Here is an 18,458-nt window from a genome sequence, read left to right on the forward strand (position 1 = left end):
TCAGGAATGTTCCCTTTAAGGCTACCAGAGTGCTAGAAACAGATTTGTGTGTTTGTGTTTGAAAAGTGACTAAAGAACTTCAGAGACGAGGTTCCATTGAGGTTGTCCAACTACTTTTCAAAATTGAGGCTGTGTTGTTTACTTGTGATAAAAGAGTCCTAACCTGAGACTGTCATGTTTGGGGCAAAGATACAACAAAATGTACTAGGAAGTAAAAAGAACTTTGACCATAGTGCATAAGCAGCTATGTATATGCACCTGCACATACATGTACTTGTGTATATATGTGTATATTGGGAAGTACTGAGTCTTAGAGAGTAGGCTATCTACCTACTGAGGTACCTCTTCTATTAGCACCTTCTAAATTTTGGTACTCTGGGACATAGTCCCACTTGCCCTGCCCCAGTTATGGCTCCTCTTTTTCAGAAGAAAAGCCATTCTCATTGTTGCATTCTCTCTGTCTTCTCAAATTACTTTTAATTGTATTTTATCTTTTATTCCCTTTCACTCTTAATAGTAATCTCTTTCCTACAGGTTACAGAGTACTATTTTTTGCCCTTATTACCATCCACTTGGATTAGTACACACTTCACAGAGATCAATAACCAAGATTAATAATCTTTCTTTTTTGTTTGTTTTGTATAAAATGACTAATATGGAAATTGAATATGATTGCACATATATAATCTATATCAGAATGCTTACCATCTCAGGGAGGCAGGGAGGGAAGAATGTTAAAAATGATTTTTACATATTCTTGGGAGAAAATAAAATATTATTTAAAAATTAAATTAAAATTAAAATATTATTTTTAAAAGAGAAATTAAGAAACATTTGTCAAATCCAATTAGATTCAATTTACTTTAGTTCTATTCTTCCCCTCCTCCTTATACTTAAAAAAGTGGGAAAATGAGGATCAGAAGGGGTTAATTGACTTGCTAAAGGACCTGAGCCAAGACCTTTAAGTGACAGAGATCAGACTTATATCTAGGTCTTGTGACTCTTGATCTAGTAGTCTGTTTTCTTCTAGCTCCATTGCATTTTCTTGACCACCAAAAATGTGTGTTTTTGGGAAAACAAGCATACACACACACACACACACACACACACACACACACACACACACACAGAGAGAGAGAGACAAAGTTAGAGACAGAGAGAGACACACACACACACACCAAGACAGAGAAAGAGAGAGAGACAGAGAGACAGAGGGACAGACAGAAACAGAGAGAGACATACAGAAAGACAGATGGTCGGGAGGGGAGGGGTGTTATCAGGATCTTGTGGTACAATAAATAAATGTTGGATTTTGAGTTAAGTGCCCTGGGTTCAAATCCCAGATCTGATTATTTATGAGTTGCGTGACTGGGCAAATCACCTTTGTTTTCTTATCTGTAATAAAAAGGGCATTAAACTAGATGAGTTTTAAGGTCCTTTCCAACCTTGAATCTTTGATTTTATTTTCTTAAATACTGATTTCCCAGAATGTAACAGTTAATAATAAGGAATTAGATATAGTGGACTAAGCTTTAATAATAATATCCTTTAAAAATAATAATAGCTTTTTATTTTTCAAAATACAAGCAAAAGTAGTTTTCAATTTTCATCCTTGCAAAACTTTGTGTTCTAATTTTTTCTCCCTCCCTCCCCCTCTCCTAGACAGCAAGTAATCAGATATAAATTAAATATGTGCAATTCTTTTAAACATTTCTTCATTTATCATGCTGCATGAGAAAAATCAGAACAAAAGGGAAAAAAATTAGAAAAAAAAAGCAAGCTAGCAAATAATAACATCAAAAAGGTGAAAACATTCACTCTCCATATGGTCCTCTCTCTGGATATAGATGGCTGTGTCCATCAAAAGTCTATTAGAATTGCCCTGAATCATCTCATTGTTGAAAAGAACCACATCCATCAAAATTGATCATTGTATAACCTTGTTGTTGCTGTATGCAATGTTCTTCACTTCACTTAACATCAGTTCCTGTAAGTCTCTCCAGGCCTCTCTGAAATCATCCTGCTGCTCATTTCATATAGAACAATAATATTCCATAACATTCATGTACCACAATTTATTCAGCCATTCCCCAATTGATGGGCATCTATCAGTTGCTACAAAATTTTTTACACCTCTAAGTCTATTTCCCTTTTTATGATCTCTTTGGGATACAGACCCCATAGACATTGTGGAATTAATAATAGTATTTAATGCTAATAAAGTATGCATCAATTTAACTCAACAAACATTATAGATACCCCCCCACATACAAGGCGTTGTGTGAAGAAAAGATTAAAAAAATGAAACTATTGTTGACCTCAAAAGAAGGAAATGAGCATTTATATGGTACCCACTATATGTCAGGTGCTTTTTAAGTGCTCATTGATCCTCATAACCATCCTGGGATATTAGTGCTATTACGGTCTTTATTTTATCATGGGGGAAACTGAAGCTGAGAGAATTTAAATGATTTATCCAGGATTACATAGTTAATAGCTGAGACTCCATTTGAACCCAAGCCTTTTCTGAATGGAAGCCTGTCACTCTGCCATACCACTTACCTGTCTCCACTCCAGGAGGTAAATGTCTGTATCTTAGCCCCAGGGCTTTTTTTTTTTTTTTATTGTACTACAAAATAAACAGGAACCTTTAACTCAGGAAACACATTTATTAATCATTTACTACATAATAATAATAGCTGATATTTATATAGTATTACCTACTATGTGCCAGTACTATGCTAAATGCTTTACAAATATTATCTCTTTTAATCCTCACGACATCCTTGTGAGGTAGGTGCTATTCTAGAAGCTAAGGCAGACAGAGGTTAATTGCTTGAGGTCAGATTTGACATCAGATCTTCCTCACTTTAGACTGAATGCTTCTTTTACTGTATCACTTAGCTGTCTTCTTATAATTAAAAAAATAAATGAATAAAAGAAATGAGGAGCCTAACTTTCTCCTTCCATGAGGAAAGCAGGCGAAGTAAAATAAGTGAAATAAATCTTCCTTGCACCTCTTCTTAAAAAGGCTGCTACTGGCCTTCAAAGAGCAGTTATTTGTAATCCTACTATATGTTGTTTACAGGAAACACACCTGAAAGAGCAGTTATTTGTAAGGTTACTTTAATTATAAAGTACTGTGTCAGAAATATAACCGAGCCCAAGGGAGACCTTCACCACTAGTGGCTTTGAATGAAAATTCTCTACTGCTGTAGTGAACTAACTGTTCTTGGTGAAGGGTTTGAGTGATCCAGGAGCTACCTGGATTTCTTTCCCCTGTCAGCCCAGTTTTAAATAATATTATTTATCATTTTATCTTTTTTAATCCTCTCTATCTCTAACAGATAATGCTGAACTCTCTGCATAAATACGAACCCCAGGTTCACATTGTTCGAGTTGGCAGTACTCACCGGATGGTGATGAATTGCTCCTTTCCTGAAACTCAATTCATAGCTGTGACTGCCTATCAGAATGAGGAGGTAGGTGGGTGTAGCCCGTACCCCTTTTATTTCCATGTCAGGAAGACGTAGCGATGGCTCCTAGGGGTGATGCTGCATCATGTGGCAAAGGCACCCAGCTGAAGGTAAGGTCTAGCAGGTCCAACTGAGCCAGAAAGATCATGTGTCTTTCCTGAACATCAATCTAATCCAATGAGAAAAAGTTCATCACCAGAAGACTCCACAAGTGATGACTTTTTTTTTTTTTTCACTGTCTATGTGAGGGTTGAGGTCTGTGTTAGTGAAAGGAGTGTTCACTCCTGGGAAATCACAGCTCCTTGAATCAACAGAATAAGAAGGTTTTTAAAATGCAAGAATATTTCTTGGCTATAAGGGGGCAGAGAGGGATAAGACTGCTGAAGGGGTTGAGTGATCCAAGAGGGGGATGTGACCAAGCTTAAACCTGGATTTCCTTTCCCTTGTCAGGCCAGTTTTTAAATCTCCTACTTTTTTATTTATCTTTCTTGATCCTCTCTTTCTCCCTCTCTTTCTCCAACAGATAATGCTGAACTCTGCATAAATGCAAGTGCCCAAATTTGAACCTAAATCTTTCTAAGCCCAAGACTTTAAACCCAAAGTATTTTGCCCCACACCGTGTTATTTTTGGACAAAGTCCTTCAGCTCTTACTCGATTTCATCATCTATAAAAGGAAGTTGGACTGGCCAATCTCTAAGGGTTTCCCTGGAACTAAAGATCTCTGGTCCTGAGTGTAAGGTGTAAATATCCGAACATAACACCATGCCTGACTTACCCCGTTAGGATGAATATCTTCCCTCTCTTTTCCTTGCCCTGACAGTACCTGAGCAGACTGGGCAGTACCTGGAGTAGCATGCACTTGCTAGTTGAGTCATTGGAAAGAAAGGCACAGCAAAGCACCAGCACTGCCACAAACCCCATTAATCTTGGTGAGACAAGTCAATGGAGGAGGTATATCCTTTGCTCACTTAGTGTAGGCTTATAGAAATCAGTTAAAAAAGGTTTGTTTCTCTAAGTTTCCAAAACCAGCCTGTCACCCTCCAGTATAAAATGAAGAAGTAACAGTATTTTTGTTTTACTAAGTATCATTTTGCCCAAATAAATAGGTAAGTGACTCTTTACAGGATCGTTTTATCTAATGTATCTAAGCTGGAGTGTAAAGAATCTGGGGGCCAGTCTTTGTTCCCTCCTTGCGCCTCATCTTTTAATATTGAAATCTAGGATAAAGTTGTAATTTTCATTCTTTTTCCAAATATCATGGAAGAGATGTGACCCTCTGCAGGCTAAGAGAGAAGTTGAAAGTTAGTTTCACAGTAGTTCAAGAGAGTGAATACAGTATCTGGTTTATACTGCAGCCTACCTTAGGCAGTTGAATGAATAAAGCCCAGAGCTTAGGCGTAGGAAGATTTGAGTTCAAATTCAGACACTTATTAATTTAGGCAAATCATTTCATTTCTAAAACTTTCTCAACTGTAAGGAGGGGAAAATAATAGCACCTGCCTTCCAGGACTGTTGTGAGGATCTAATGAGATAATAATAGTAAGGCATATAATGCCATAGTGCTATAAAGCATTTATTTTTTTCTCCACTAATGCTGGTTTATCTTTATTTTTGCAAATCCAAGATAACGGCACTCAAAATAAAGTATAACCCATTTGCGAAAGCCTTCTTGGATGCCAAGGAACGGTGAGTAGATGTTTATGATCACAAGGAAATCCCAAGTTTAAATTCTGCAAATGTAGAATCTGTGACTATTTTGACAGGAAGTATCTTCGATCTTACCTTTGTATCATCTATGAAGAAAGGGCTTGCTAAGCTAGTTAGATATCAGCATGGTTGAAGAGAATGAATCATCTTTCAAGTACTTTTAAAGCCCCTATTTAAATAGAAATTACTGGGATAATAATTCCAGATTTTTTATTTTTTCCCTAATGACAGACTATCAAGACTTCTATTTAGAAATACTTTGCTAGTCCAATTTGAGTATGCAAGTAGGTGTTTGACAATATTACATAATTCAAATTTTTGAACTCAGTTTTTACTTAGCCTTAATTTGCATCAATTGCCTAGGAAACTTGGGTAATGGGAGATAGTATGATGTAATAGAATAAGCTCCGAGGTTCCAAATAAAGTCTTAGCTCTTCTGCTGTATGGCATTAGGTATATTACATAACCTCTCAGAATCTCAGTTTTTCCATCTATAAAATAAATATACAACATAATTAAATATAGTATAAATAAATATAAATCTATAAGATAAAGTATTATGACATAATATAAATCCAATTATTAATTTGATTTTCTCTTACTGTTCTAAAAATGTGATTCTTTGAAGATTATGTTAACTGGATGGAAGGCCTGCAGAAACCTCTGGCTTTGAATGTTAATTTTCACTGTGAATGTATTCGATTTTTGCCTTTCTTTTCCATTCTGAAAAAAACAAAAAAACAATGCAAGAAAATTATGCTCTCCCTGGGGCTATAGTGTGTGTGTGTATGTGTGTGTGTGTGTGTTTGTATGCGTGTAAATCAGTAAACATTCATTAAGTTCCTACTATTTCCTCATATTGGTCTGGAACTACAAGAACAAAAATGAAAAATTCTCTGCCTTCAATGATCATACCTAGGGAGGTGAATTCCCCTATAACATACTCAGTAAGTAGCTCTCCAGGCTTTGCTTGAAAACCTCCAATAAGGGGAACCTACTGATATCTAAGAGCCCATTATACTTTTGGACAGCTCCAATTTTTAAGATTTTTCCCTCAAAATCAAATCCAAGTCTATCTCTTTACAACTTTTATCCTTCCTTCCTAGTCTCATCCCTAGTGCTAGGCACTGTGGCTAAGAAAAAAAAAGAAAAGGAAAATGCTAGGGTGCCATAGGAATGACATATAGTACTAGTATCTGTTAGGGCAAAGAAGAAATTAAGACAAAAAACCCTAAGAAAAATGAAGGAGAGATCATTTTTTTAACCTGAAGAGATGAAAATTACATTCACAGAGGGGATGGTACTTAAATAGCACATTGTTGAAAAGTAAAGGATTACTCCAGGCAGTGCATGGGGGGTATGCTTGCTCATGGATGGAGACAGGAGACTATATAATGACCTTAGGGTGTACTAGCTCACTTTGGCTGGGTTGGAGAGTTTGACAATGGGGAATAATGGGAAATAGATTGGAAAAAAAGGAATCTGTACTTTATCTTAAAGGCAATATCTTGAAAATTTTTAGGAGGTCACATGTTATGGGGTGATTTTTTTTTCTTGCATTTTTTTCTTTGCACTGCACTGGGCTGCAAGCTGCTTGAAATTTTGGGCGCAGAAACAGCAAATCATTTCAAAAGCGATGTCATTTTGTTACAAGGTCAGCAACAGGGACATACTTGATAAAAGCTTCTGAGATCCTCCCTATTTTACTGAGAATTCTTGCAGCAGAGCACAATGGAACTCTTGGGATTGTAACAATTTCTATGGACGTGTCAGTGGATAACTGAGAGTTGTATGTGCTCTATTTTGGTCATAAAATTAAATTAGTGCCCTGGTTGGAATAACTGGGAGAATGTTTGGCATATTGGTAATGGGTGGGAACGAAGGGTACCATGAGTTCTTTTAGGAAGAATCCTGAAGAACGAGGAAATCAGATACCATTTTTTTTTCTTCTTTCAGAAACCATCCAAAAGATGCTCCAGAAGTTATCTCAGAGGGTCAACACATTACATACTCCCACTGTAAGTTTTATGGAATGTTTACAAGTCATAGATAAAGGTAATCTAAAGGAAGTCTCCCTATAAACTTAATTGAATAAGTTGTTTTGATTGATTAAGGTAAAGTAAAACCTTCCAATAAGGCCCAATTTAGTATTTTGCCAATTCAAAGGACATTTATACCTTTTCCAGAACTCCTAGTGATGTCTAGAGTTTTGCCATCTTGAAGGTTAATCAAGATCTGGGAGCAAAAATTACTAACATGGGAGATCTTGATGATATGAGTTTAAAATAGAGATTCTTAACTTTATGTCATGGGCCTTTTCAACAGTAGTCCAGTGAAATCCATGAACCCTTCATCAGAACAAGATTTTTAAATACATAAAATCATATACATAATGTTACAAAGGAAATAATTACATTGAAATATAGTTATCACAATATTAAGATAAAAAAAAAAAAACTTTATAGACTCCAGGCTAAGTACGAGCCTTTAAACTCTGAGATTTACATGGTGATGAGATTAGGAGTCCCTAAAGTACTTTCTGGAGCGTCCCTTTTGCTTTTTTTTGCTTTTGCTATTTTAACACTAGTCTTGAGCTCAGTAGAGTTTTTCAGATGACAAAACCAGATCCATGACTTTGATATTCCAATATTGCTTTAGTTTTCTCACACTGGTCTTGGATTCTACTTCTTAATATTTTTAGCTTGGTTTTTAAAAAAGTAAACCATAAATAGCATCATCTTGACATCTCAGGTAAGATTCAGTGGGATGTAAAGATGACCTTAAGACTTGGAAAGAACTTGAAAGATCAGAGAAAGCAGTGAGTGAGCTAAGTTGGTAATGCTCTTCCTCTTCTTAGAGGAAGATCCCAGATTTTCAGGCAGGTGGGAGTCCAAAAGAATTTTAATTGACTGATGGGTAAAGATAATTCTTGTCTTTGGTGAAAAGGTATAGGCTGAGACTGAGAGACCATATGCTATCACACTAGCTTCAAACCCTGTTCAAGGTCTGGGAGTATATGTATATATGTATATATATATATATATATATATATAATATTATATATATTTGTTTGCATATAATATTGTGTATATATAATATATACATACATATATATGTATATATATGTAATATATGTTTGCAGAGTAGATTTAGGAGATTGTGTTTTGGGTGTGGGAGATTTCATTTATCTGGCACAAAGGATGATAGGAAACCTTAGGGTTCTACCTAAGGTCCATGGTGACTCCCACCTTTTGGAGTGTTCTTCAGTCTGAGAAACCCAAAGAGCAGAACATTATTGAGTAGGATCACTTCTGAATTTTAGATCAATCCACCTTGAGAGAGTTAAATCAAACTGTAGTCTAGTCTGCTTCCAAAGGTCCGATCCACAACAAATTACCTTCTAACTACTCATCTATTCAAGCACCAGAATGGCAGTCAACAATGCTACTCTTGTAGCATAGTAACTATCTTTTCCTCATTGCTACCAAGTGGAAGGGAACTTAAAAGGATAGTAACAAAAAGAAAGGACCATCATGGGCCTTCTGAATGGTCGCATCAACAACTACCTATTGAATATTTCAAACTGGATATCCTGGAGCTATCTCAAATTCAATCTGTGCAAAACAGAGGTCATTTTTTTTTTTCTTTCCAAACCCATCCTGAGCAAACCCCAGCCCAGTGAGTAGGACTTTGCTCTGATGGGTTCAAATCTGGCTTTCTGGTCAAGCCATGGGGCAGGACATTTAACTCAAGCTGCTCCTGCTCTGCTTCTGCTCCATCAGACCCTCCCACCCCTCCACATCTTACCACTTCAATCACCAGACAGCAGAGAAGGGAAACCAGTGGTCTCACTAGGCAGTGGAAAAAATTCCTGGTTCCAACGTCTAAAACGACAGCAGCCACTTCCTAAGAAGAATCCCTAATCCCAGGATCACCGCAAATTTTCTCTGATGTTTTTGATTTAATTCCTGTTCCTCTCTTGAGGACTGGGAGTTACAAGACTTCATAAAGAGAGCTCCCTATCCATGCTGCAGCCCCTAGAGGGTTTTCCCTTATTTAGAACTTATACTACCATTTCTGGATTGAGGATGTCTAGGAGAGTCACAAATTTCTGCTTCATCCCTTTTGTGACAGGTCATTCCAAAAATAAAAGGGGAAGCACTTTGCTTAAACAGTGCTTTAAATACATAAATAAGTATGATACAAGTTCAAAAGTATGATACAATGGGCAAAGAGAAAGATTGAAATATAACTTCAAAAAAAAAACTAGGCAGAGAACTGACATTTTCATCTGGGAGATGAGTAGTTAGGAGACATCAAGAAAGACTTCATGGAGGAAGTGGCATCAAAGGTGGGTCTTAAAGGAAGAGCAGGATTCAATCAGTGTTAATTAATCAGTGTTCTAATATCACTTCAGGAGTGACAGCACAGTCTGAAAGGCATCTCCATTGATAGATTTTTTCTCAATAATATTTTATTTTTCTAATTACATATAAAGATAGTTTTCAACATTCATTTATTTGCAAGACTTTGAATCTCCAATTTTTTTCTCCTTCCTTCCTCATCTCCCTCCTCCCCAGACAGTAAGCAATTTGATGTAGGTTATACATGTACATTAGTTTTAAACATATTTCCATATCAGCCATGTGAAATAAAAATGAGAACAAAAGGGAAAAAAGTATGAGAAAGAAAAAGCAAACAACAAAAAAAGATGAAAATAGCCTGCTTCAATCTGCATTTAGTCTCCATAATTCTTTCTCTGGATGTGGATGGCATTTTCCAAGTGATGGGTATTTTCTAAAGAGACAATATATGAATACTTTGCATTTGTAAATATTTATATATGTATTTACATAAAACTAATATCCACTATGCAGAAACATCAGAAGGTTCCCTCTTATCTATGTTTCATTTATCTCAGCAAAATACTTAATATACGTGTTTCCCAAGTATCTCTTAGGAAAATGAGTATTTTATCTGATTTATTTGGCTCAAGTCAGAGGTGACATGTCACTATCAGCTCACTTGCAAAGTGACCTTGTTATTGTGATGCTTAGGAATGGTCTTAGGATGAAATCTTGCGGATTTGGTAGAGAGGGCTGATGAAGAATATTGAGCCATTTTCACATAGGCCAATTTTATTAGGAAATAAAGGAGATGGTAGAATTGGGTAATTGACAAAGAGAAATATAATGATATCTAATAAATATATAAACAATAATTTGTAAATTATATTAATATAACATAACATATTAGAAATATAATATATGACATAATTATGCACATATATACATATAAATATATAATTATAAATATAACTTGTAAGCTACATGAAGGCAAGGGACTCTGCTCACCTAATCATGCAAAGGGAGAAATACACCCCTCTGAACATAGTACATACCCCATCCTCCCGGCTTTCCCATCTCTCTCCCTGCCAATGAATATGTGTTGAATTGAATCATTACATAGCTTGCCGTCTAATTTGGGGGCTGAAAGATGTTTTTGCCTTCTTTCTCTGTCTTTTTCAGTAGGAGGTTGGCTTATTTCTAATCCAGATGCCGTGTGCACATCAGGAAACTCCAACTACCAGTACCCTGCTCCCCTGCCTTTGGCTGCTCCCCACTCCCACCATGGCTGTGAACACTACTCCGGTCTCCATGGACACAGGACAGCTCCCTACCCTCCTCCTTACATGCATAGAAACCATTCTTCCTCAGGTGTGTGACTGTTAATGATGCCCAAGGGCAATGGGGGTGAAACAAACAGATATAGTATGAAGGAAGACTGAAGTTAGCGGCTTTCTCCCTCACCCCCTACCTGGTATTTTTTCCAGCAAAAAAAAACCATAACCTCCCAACCCCCTCCCCAAACACACACATATAGACATATTTAGTAAACTATGATTGTTCTGAAAAAAATACCCTATAATTATGCTCACAGTATTTAGAGAAATGTATATTTATCTCTTTTTTTTTTTTTTTGATTGTGAAGGGACTTGCTCTAGGCTGATTGATGTCAATAATAATAATAACTGATAATTATTTAAAATCTTGAGATTTGCCAAGTACTTTATGTACATTATTTCACTTGACCTCACAGCAATTGGGAGGTAGATACTATAGGCATTATTTCTAGGGAGACTGCAGTTCAGAGAGTTTTATTCACTTGCTCATGGTGCCATAGCTAAGTAAGGGTTGAAGATGGGATTTGAACCCATTTTTTTCTAAATCACAGTATGGTACTATGCTTTGGATAGTTTTAGGATGGACATGGCTAAGTCATGGAGCATTCCCATTTAATTCATCATGTGTCTGCTTTATGGCTACATTGATTGGTGGGAACTTACAAATTTGGGCACTGGAGGCTGTAAACATGGCCTCTGGGAGGCAGTAGACCCATCGAATGTCTCAGTCTTGGTCTGATTCATGCACACCCATGCTTTGCATTTCATCCTGGATCTTACACTTTCTTGGAAGTCAAAACCTCCTTCAAAATTTTTTTCCATCCATAAGACTATGATATCAATATTAGTGATTTATATTTATATAGTGCTTTAAATTAACAAAGGGTGATTTGTTTTTTGTAAGTAGTGAATGAAGTTCAGGGAGGCTAGAGTGAAATGGCTGGTTATTATTAGAAATTGGGGCTCACACCCAAACATTCTGACTTCAAAAGCAGAGCCCTTTTCACTCCAACCTAGGATTGTAGACTTAGAAACTGAAAAATGACTTAAAGGTCATCTAGTCCAACACTTTCATTTTAACAACTGAACTCTGGGGAAGTGAAATGATTTGTCCGAAATAACAAAATAAATGGCAGAGTTAAATCTCTAATCCAGGACCTCAGAATTAAAATCCAATGTTTCCCCCCAGTCTACTGCAGAATGCTGGAGAATAGAAGCAAGAACACCAAGCTTTAAATATTTTTGTCTTGCTTTCTTTTATGGATACTATTATACTTCCACAACCATTGCGTTTCCAAGGGCTCCCTCTTGCTTAAAAGAATCTCTATTTATTGTTCCCTGCTTTGCTGAGTACTCCCATAGAGTGACTGTTTAAACCTGAGAAAGTGTAGCAATACAATCCAAGTTGTTACATGGCTTTACTGTTACATAGGCACTAAATTCTTTCCTTCCTCCCTCCCTTTCCTCCTTCCTTCCTTCCTTCCTTCCTTCCTTCCTTCCTTCCTTCCTTCCTTCCTTCCTTCCTTCCTTCCTTCCTTCCTTCCTTCCTTCCTTCCTTCCTTCCTTCCTTCCTTCCTCCCTCCCTCCCTTCCTCCCTCCCTCCCTCCCTTCCTTCCTTCCTCCCTCCCTCCCTTTCCTCCTTCCTTCCTTCCTTCCTCCCTTTCCTCCTCCCTCCCTCCCTCCCTTCCTTCCTTCCTTCCTTCCTTCCTTCCTTCCTTCCTTCCTTCCTTCCTTCCTTCCTTCCTTCCTTCCTTCCTTCCTTCCTTCCTTCCTTCCTCCCTCCCTCCCTTTCCTCCTTCCTTCCTTCCTTCCTTCCTTCCTTCCTTCCTTCCTTCCTTCCTTCCTTCCTTCCTTCCTTCCTTCCTTCCTTCCTTCCTTCCTTCTTTCCTTCCTTCCTTCCTTCCTTCCTTCCTTCCTTCCTCCCTCCCTCCCTTTCTCCCTCCCTCCCTCCCTTCCTTCCTTCCTCCCTCCCTCCCTTTCCTCCTTCCTTCCTTCCTTCCTCCCTTTCCTCCTCCCTCCCTCCCTCCCTCCCTCCCTTCCTTCCTTCCTTCCTTCCTTCCTTCCTTCCTTCCTTCCTTCCTTCCTTCCTTCCTCCCTTCCTTCCTTCCTCCCTCCCTCCCTTTCCTCCTTCCTTCCTTCCTTCCTCCCTTTCCTCCTCCCTCCCTCCCTTCCTTCCTTCCTTCCTTCCTTCCTTCCTTCCTTCCTTCCTTCCTTCCTTCCTTCCTTCCTTCCTTCCTCTTTCCTTCCTTCCTTCCTTCCTTCCTTCCTTCCTTCCTTCCTTCCTTCCTTCCTTCCTTCCTTCCTTCCTTCCTCCCTCCCTTTCCTCCTTCCTCCCTCCCTTCCTCCCTTTCCTCCTCCCTCCCTCCCTTCCTTCCTTCCTTCCTTCCTTCCTTCCTTCCTTCCTTCCTTCCTTCCTTCCTTCCTTCCTTCCTTCCTTCCTTCCTTCCTTCCTTCCTTCCTTCCTTCCTTCCTTCCTTCCTTCCTTCCTTCCTCCCTTCCTCCCTCCCTTCCTTCCTCCCTCCCTCCCTCCCTCCCTCCCTCCCTCCCTTCCTTCCTTCCTTCCTTCCTTCCTTCCTTCCTTCCTTCCTTCCTTCCTTCCTTCCTTCCTTCCTTCCTTCCTTCCTTCCTTCCTTCCTTCCTTCCTCCCTTCCTTCCTTCCTCCCTTCCTTCCTTCCTCCCTTCCTTCCTTCCTCCCTCCCTTTCCTCCTTCCTCCCTCCCTTCCTCCCTTTCCTCCTCCCTCCCTTCCTTCCTTCCTTCCTTCCTTCCTTCCTTCCTTCCTTCCTTCCTTCCTTCCTTCCTTCCTTCCTTCTTTCCTTCCCTCCCTCCTTCCTTCCTTCCTTCCTTCCTTCCTTCCTTCCTTCCTTCCTTCCTTCCTTCCTTCCTTCCTTCCTTCCTTCCTTCCTTCCTTCCTTCCTTCCTTCCTTCCTTCCTTCCTTCTTTCCTTTCCTCTCTCCCTCCCTCCCTCCTTCCTTCCTTACTTCTTTTCTTCCTGGGGAAGGGAAAGAGTTTTGGACACCAGAAGTCTTATCTGAGCTATTTATGGCTTCTGGGCACAGCTTAAGGAAATTGCAATGTACTTTGTTCCTAAATGAGTCCTGAAGTATAAAAAATCTGATGTTTCTGTAGCATAAGGCATGATGTTCCAGTTAGTGATAATATCATTAATCTTATAAGCCCTCTATCTGCATCCTGAGCCCAATTATTGTAATTTCCCCAAAGTGAACTTGATAGAGAGCTCAAGCAATAGCCTGCAAGTTTTTTCTGGAAACAACAGCTGGACTTCTTTATCCTCCACTCCCCATGCGCTCTCAGTCCCCCATACCAACGGAGCAACCTCTCCCCGGCCCAGGTAAGGCCAATCAAGCGGAGCATGTGCACTTGCTGTTACGGAGATTTCCATGGGCTCTCTGGATGTATAAGCAGATTCATTGCTTAGAAATCCAATCATGGACCCTTCCTTGCTACTCTGCTGCCTTCGCTTCCTTTCTCTAGTATCAGAAGTTGGCTTGATTTAGACTAATTTTGGCCATGGTGGGAGAAGGGCTGGAATTGAATCACTAAAATGAAGGCGGATAATTGTTTCTTTTTCTTCCCAGAAATTGGGAAAATATGAGCTCACTGCTGCATTCTGCTTCATTCTGAGTCAGAGCTTTAAGCAGGAGGATGGGGAGAAACTCAAGTCTGAGCTCCTTCTCTTCAAGTCAATCATAAAATCCTCCAGGATGCCAGATGGGGATTGACTGAGAAAGATGTGAGAATTAGAAGTAGAAGGTGAATTATAAATTAGACAACTTTCTTCTTTGTCCTTTTCTGAATTTTCAACAAGCCAACTTCTTTACTCTTGCTTCTTCCATGTATATGAACAAAGAAAGTAGAATCTAATGAGAGACCCTTACAACACTGGCAATATGTGTAATTAGAGTATTCCAAATGAAATACTAACCATGAAAAACTGCACCAGGGATGCTTACTCATTCATTCATTTACTCATTCACTCAGTAGTTATTTATTAAAGGACTGCTAAGGGAAGAAACTTGTTCTAGATGCAAGAATTTTGAAATTTAAGAAGAGCACAATAAAATATACCAAGAGCAAGGAGCATAAAGTGTTGCTGTAACTCAGAGAAAATAGAAAGACACCAGTGAGAAAGAAGTAAGAGTGTCTGATAATTTCTCCCCACAGGGAGTAATGATGTGCATTGAGACAAGTAGACTTACTAAAAGAACGTTAGGAACATATGGTGGGATATGGTTTGGGTGAGAAAGACTAAAGGAGAAGAAGCTGGATCAGACTGTGGGAGGAAATGAGGTAAAGAATGAAGAGTAATTTCTCTGGAGGAAGGACTCTGAGACACTAGGATGGGCAATGAAGGGAAGCTAATTTGTTTTTTCTGGACATTAAGAGAAGTATCAATTTGCCTGAGATAAAATATAAGCTGGGAGAGCAAAAGAGTGGGTTAGATTACTTCTGAGTTTCCATGTTATTACTTGGAAATATCTATGGGGTCCATCCATGCCATCAGAAAAGTGAGGCTATTATGGCTATTGAATTGGTTAGAGGTTATCATAGCTTCATTATAGCTCTAAAAATAAGAAGACAAAGCAAGATGTCTAACTCCATGACAGTGGTCGTGGCAGGAGAAGCCAAATTTAGCAGCATATGCTCCATGGGATATATTTCAACATAAACCCAGCTACTTCGGTAAAGCAGGTGAGCCTTCTTGTTCATGCAGGAGAGAGATGCTTATCCCAGAGGCACTGTCGGGCTTCTTAGACCAGTCTCACATGATCAGGCAATGGCAGAGCTGGTTCCATGACCCTAACACCCAGTCCTGCTTTTTCCGCTGGGACCACACTACGCCTTTTGGCTTTTCTAAATCCACGACAGAGCTAAAGTTAGAAAAAAAGCCAAGGCTCTCCCTTCCTCAGTCTGTGCTTCCCATCATGCTGCTTGTGTTTTTCTTATGCTTTTGGCAGGCTTGTTGCCATCCTCCGTCTGTAGTGTGCCATTAGGACTTACTCTTCATGGTGCTGTTTTCCCCTGCAGTCACTACCCTTGCCTATGGACCATCAGTAACAGCGCTGGGAGTTCTGCTGACCCAGGCCCATCTGTGCATACCAGCTCTTCGGGCACATTTCTCCTAGGCAATACAGCTCTCTCCCCACCCTCTTCCTTGACCCCCATCCAAGTACCCACTTGTACCAGCGTGGATACCATGGGGGAGTCCTCCCTCTCCAGCATTGCTGTGTCCACATGGACAGCAGTAACATCCCATTCCTTCTGATGGGGGAGGGGGAAGCATTTTTTCAAATCTGAAAATTAAGACATGGGGGGGCCATATACTGAAACCATATCTGATGAATCCAAATGGATCAGACTGCAAATGCTTCTTTCTCTCTTTTCTTAAAGGAGACAAATTATCTCACTGAGGGGAGAAGGAAGATTAGTACTCTAACATTGGGATGAATTGGGGGAGCTAGAATGAGTATAATAGGATTTTTTGAGTTAGGTTAATATGTTAAACTGTTAGAATTAGTTTAGGCTTCTCTTTTCTTTGCTCAAAATGGATAGGGGAGACTAAACTTCAATTATCTTTTGAAGACAAAGTAGTATGGAGAGTTGTGTGTATGTGTTTGTGTGTATCATCATTCATTAAATAACCCCATTTGGAAATAATCACGTGTGCTGCGGTCATCCTCAGTTGATGCCGGATTGAAACGTTATTGGATCTTGCTATGTAAGTCTGCTATTTTGTTGGCATCCTCCAGGCTTCTGCCCTGTTGATAAACCACTCCCAAATTAAAAATTACTGCTAATTTAGCAGAAATGCTGCTAGATATTATTGTTAGTAATTTATTGGATTTTTTTTGGCCAAGTTTTTCAAGAGTTTCAAGAGGAATAACTCTTAAAGAATTGTAGTTCTGAATCTCTGGGGACAGCTGCATTTTAGGTACATCCTACCTAGTTGTATGCATTTCAAACATTTTTCTCTCAGATCCAATCCAATGGTTAAGATGATGCTGATTGTGTACCACTTCCCTACCTTTTTCTTTAACTCTTTTACTCTAACAGAGTTCCTGTTAGTACCAGTTACTCTGTGACTAAGTGGTATAGTGGATAGCTTCTCCTGAAGTCAAGAGTTTAAATGTAGTCCGAGTTCATCTTCCTGAGTTCAAATCTAGCCTCAGACACTTGATAGCTGAGTGACTCTGGGTAAATCACTTAACCCTCTTTGCCTCAGTTTCCTTATCTGTAAAATGAGCTACATAAGGAAATGACAAACCAATGACAAACCATTATCTTTGCCAAGAAAATCCCAAATGGTGTCATGGAGACTTGGACATGACTTCACTAAACCTCTTCTCTGTGACTTGTTTATTCATTTATTCAACAAAAATTCTTTGAGTGAGTTCCTTATGCACTTTGAATAAGCGAATGCCCATAAACAAACTATGCTGGGGCCAATGGTGCTTATTTGCATTTGGCTTTGAAGATGAAGATCCTAAGAAGGGATATTCTGAACTACAGTTGGGAATGGAAATTAAAAAAAAAAAAACATAATCATTTATCATTGATATCAGTGTGCCGGGATGAGGAAGGACAAAATGAAGTTAGAAATGATTAGCAAAAAGGAGAAGGAGAGCTCTGTCAAATGTATCCCTTTGAGAGTGTGAATTTTGGAACCTAAAAAAATGCTAAATGATGGTCCTGGGTTTCTCATCTGAGGTACAACTGATGCCTGTTATTCCTGGTATTATTTATTCCCGGTCTAGTATAATAGGCTTTGAGGATTTAAGATTTAAAAAAAAAAAATTTATATATATATATATATATATATATATATATATATATGTGTGTGTGTGTGTGTGTGTATGTATGTATATGTATATGTATATGTATATGTATATGTATATGTATATGTATATGTATATATATGAGTGTGTGTATATATATATATAAACCTTGCTATCCCTTCTCAATGACTTCCCCATCCTTCTGGCCACCAGGAACCTTCCCTTGTAACAAGGAATTACTTTTAAGCAAAACAAACCCACACATTGGCCACATCTGGAAAATGCTTCCTTGTGACTTCCATTGTCTTTGGAGTTAGGAGTAATCAGTAATGCTAAAAATAAGAAGTCTTTATGGGCATCTTTCAACGCACACAAAAAAGGAGGCTTGTATTCTAATCTATGATATCTCAGATTATGATATAGAAGGCAATGGAAGATGAATTTAGGTCAAAAGAGAGAGGGATACCTGAATTTCTGGAGACACAGTCATATTTGGGTGGAATTCAATTCCCGGAACCTTGGATGCAATGATCTTTTGCCTACAGCAGGAGAGGAATGGGGCTGATGTAAGGCAAGAGGCAAGGTCATCTAGAAGTGGCAAAAACCATGTTTCTCTAGGCGCTCATCACACCTCCTACTAGTCCATCTAGGTTCTGTCCTTACTTTTGTCATTTGGAGCACACAACAACATCGTCAAGGGAAACTGAGGTTGTCATCTGGGGATGATGGTTTCAACCTGCTTTACTCTGTATTCCTTACTAACCTTTTGACTAAGACTAGATTGATGAATTGGAAA

At 38.8% G+C, this 18,458-nt stretch overlaps 1 protein-coding gene across 5 annotated transcripts in view; it reads left to right on the forward strand.

The window, feature by feature from the left end:
- The window catches only part of TBX19 (T-box transcription factor 19), a 36,875-nt gene extending 19,212 nt beyond the window's left edge, over positions 1 to 17,663 (forward strand). For 4 of the 5 annotated variants that reach the window (XM_074266538.1, XM_074266539.1, XM_074266535.1 and 1 more), the window contains 6 exons: positions 3,348 to 3,482; positions 5,102 to 5,163; positions 7,141 to 7,202; positions 10,713 to 10,901; positions 14,088 to 14,217; positions 15,915 to 17,662. In XM_074266538.1, the coding sequence (XP_074122639.1) occupies positions 3,348 to 3,482; positions 5,102 to 5,163; positions 7,141 to 7,202; positions 10,713 to 10,901; positions 14,088 to 14,217; positions 15,915 to 16,152 (816 nt within the window). In that variant the 3' untranslated portion in view covers positions 16,153 to 17,662. Of the gene's footprint in view, positions 1 to 3,347; positions 3,483 to 5,101; positions 5,164 to 7,140; positions 7,203 to 10,712; positions 10,902 to 14,087; positions 14,218 to 15,914 lie in introns of all 5 variants that reach the window. The other variant, XM_074266534.1, reaches the window with a different exon arrangement.
- Positions 17,664 to 18,458: the final 795 nt, after the last annotated feature.

The sequence above is a fragment of the Sminthopsis crassicaudata genome, chromosome 4 (assembly GCF_048593235.1).
Source record: "Sminthopsis crassicaudata isolate SCR6 chromosome 4, ASM4859323v1, whole genome shotgun sequence".
NCBI lineage: Eukaryota > Metazoa > Chordata > Mammalia > Dasyuromorphia > Dasyuridae > Sminthopsis > Sminthopsis crassicaudata.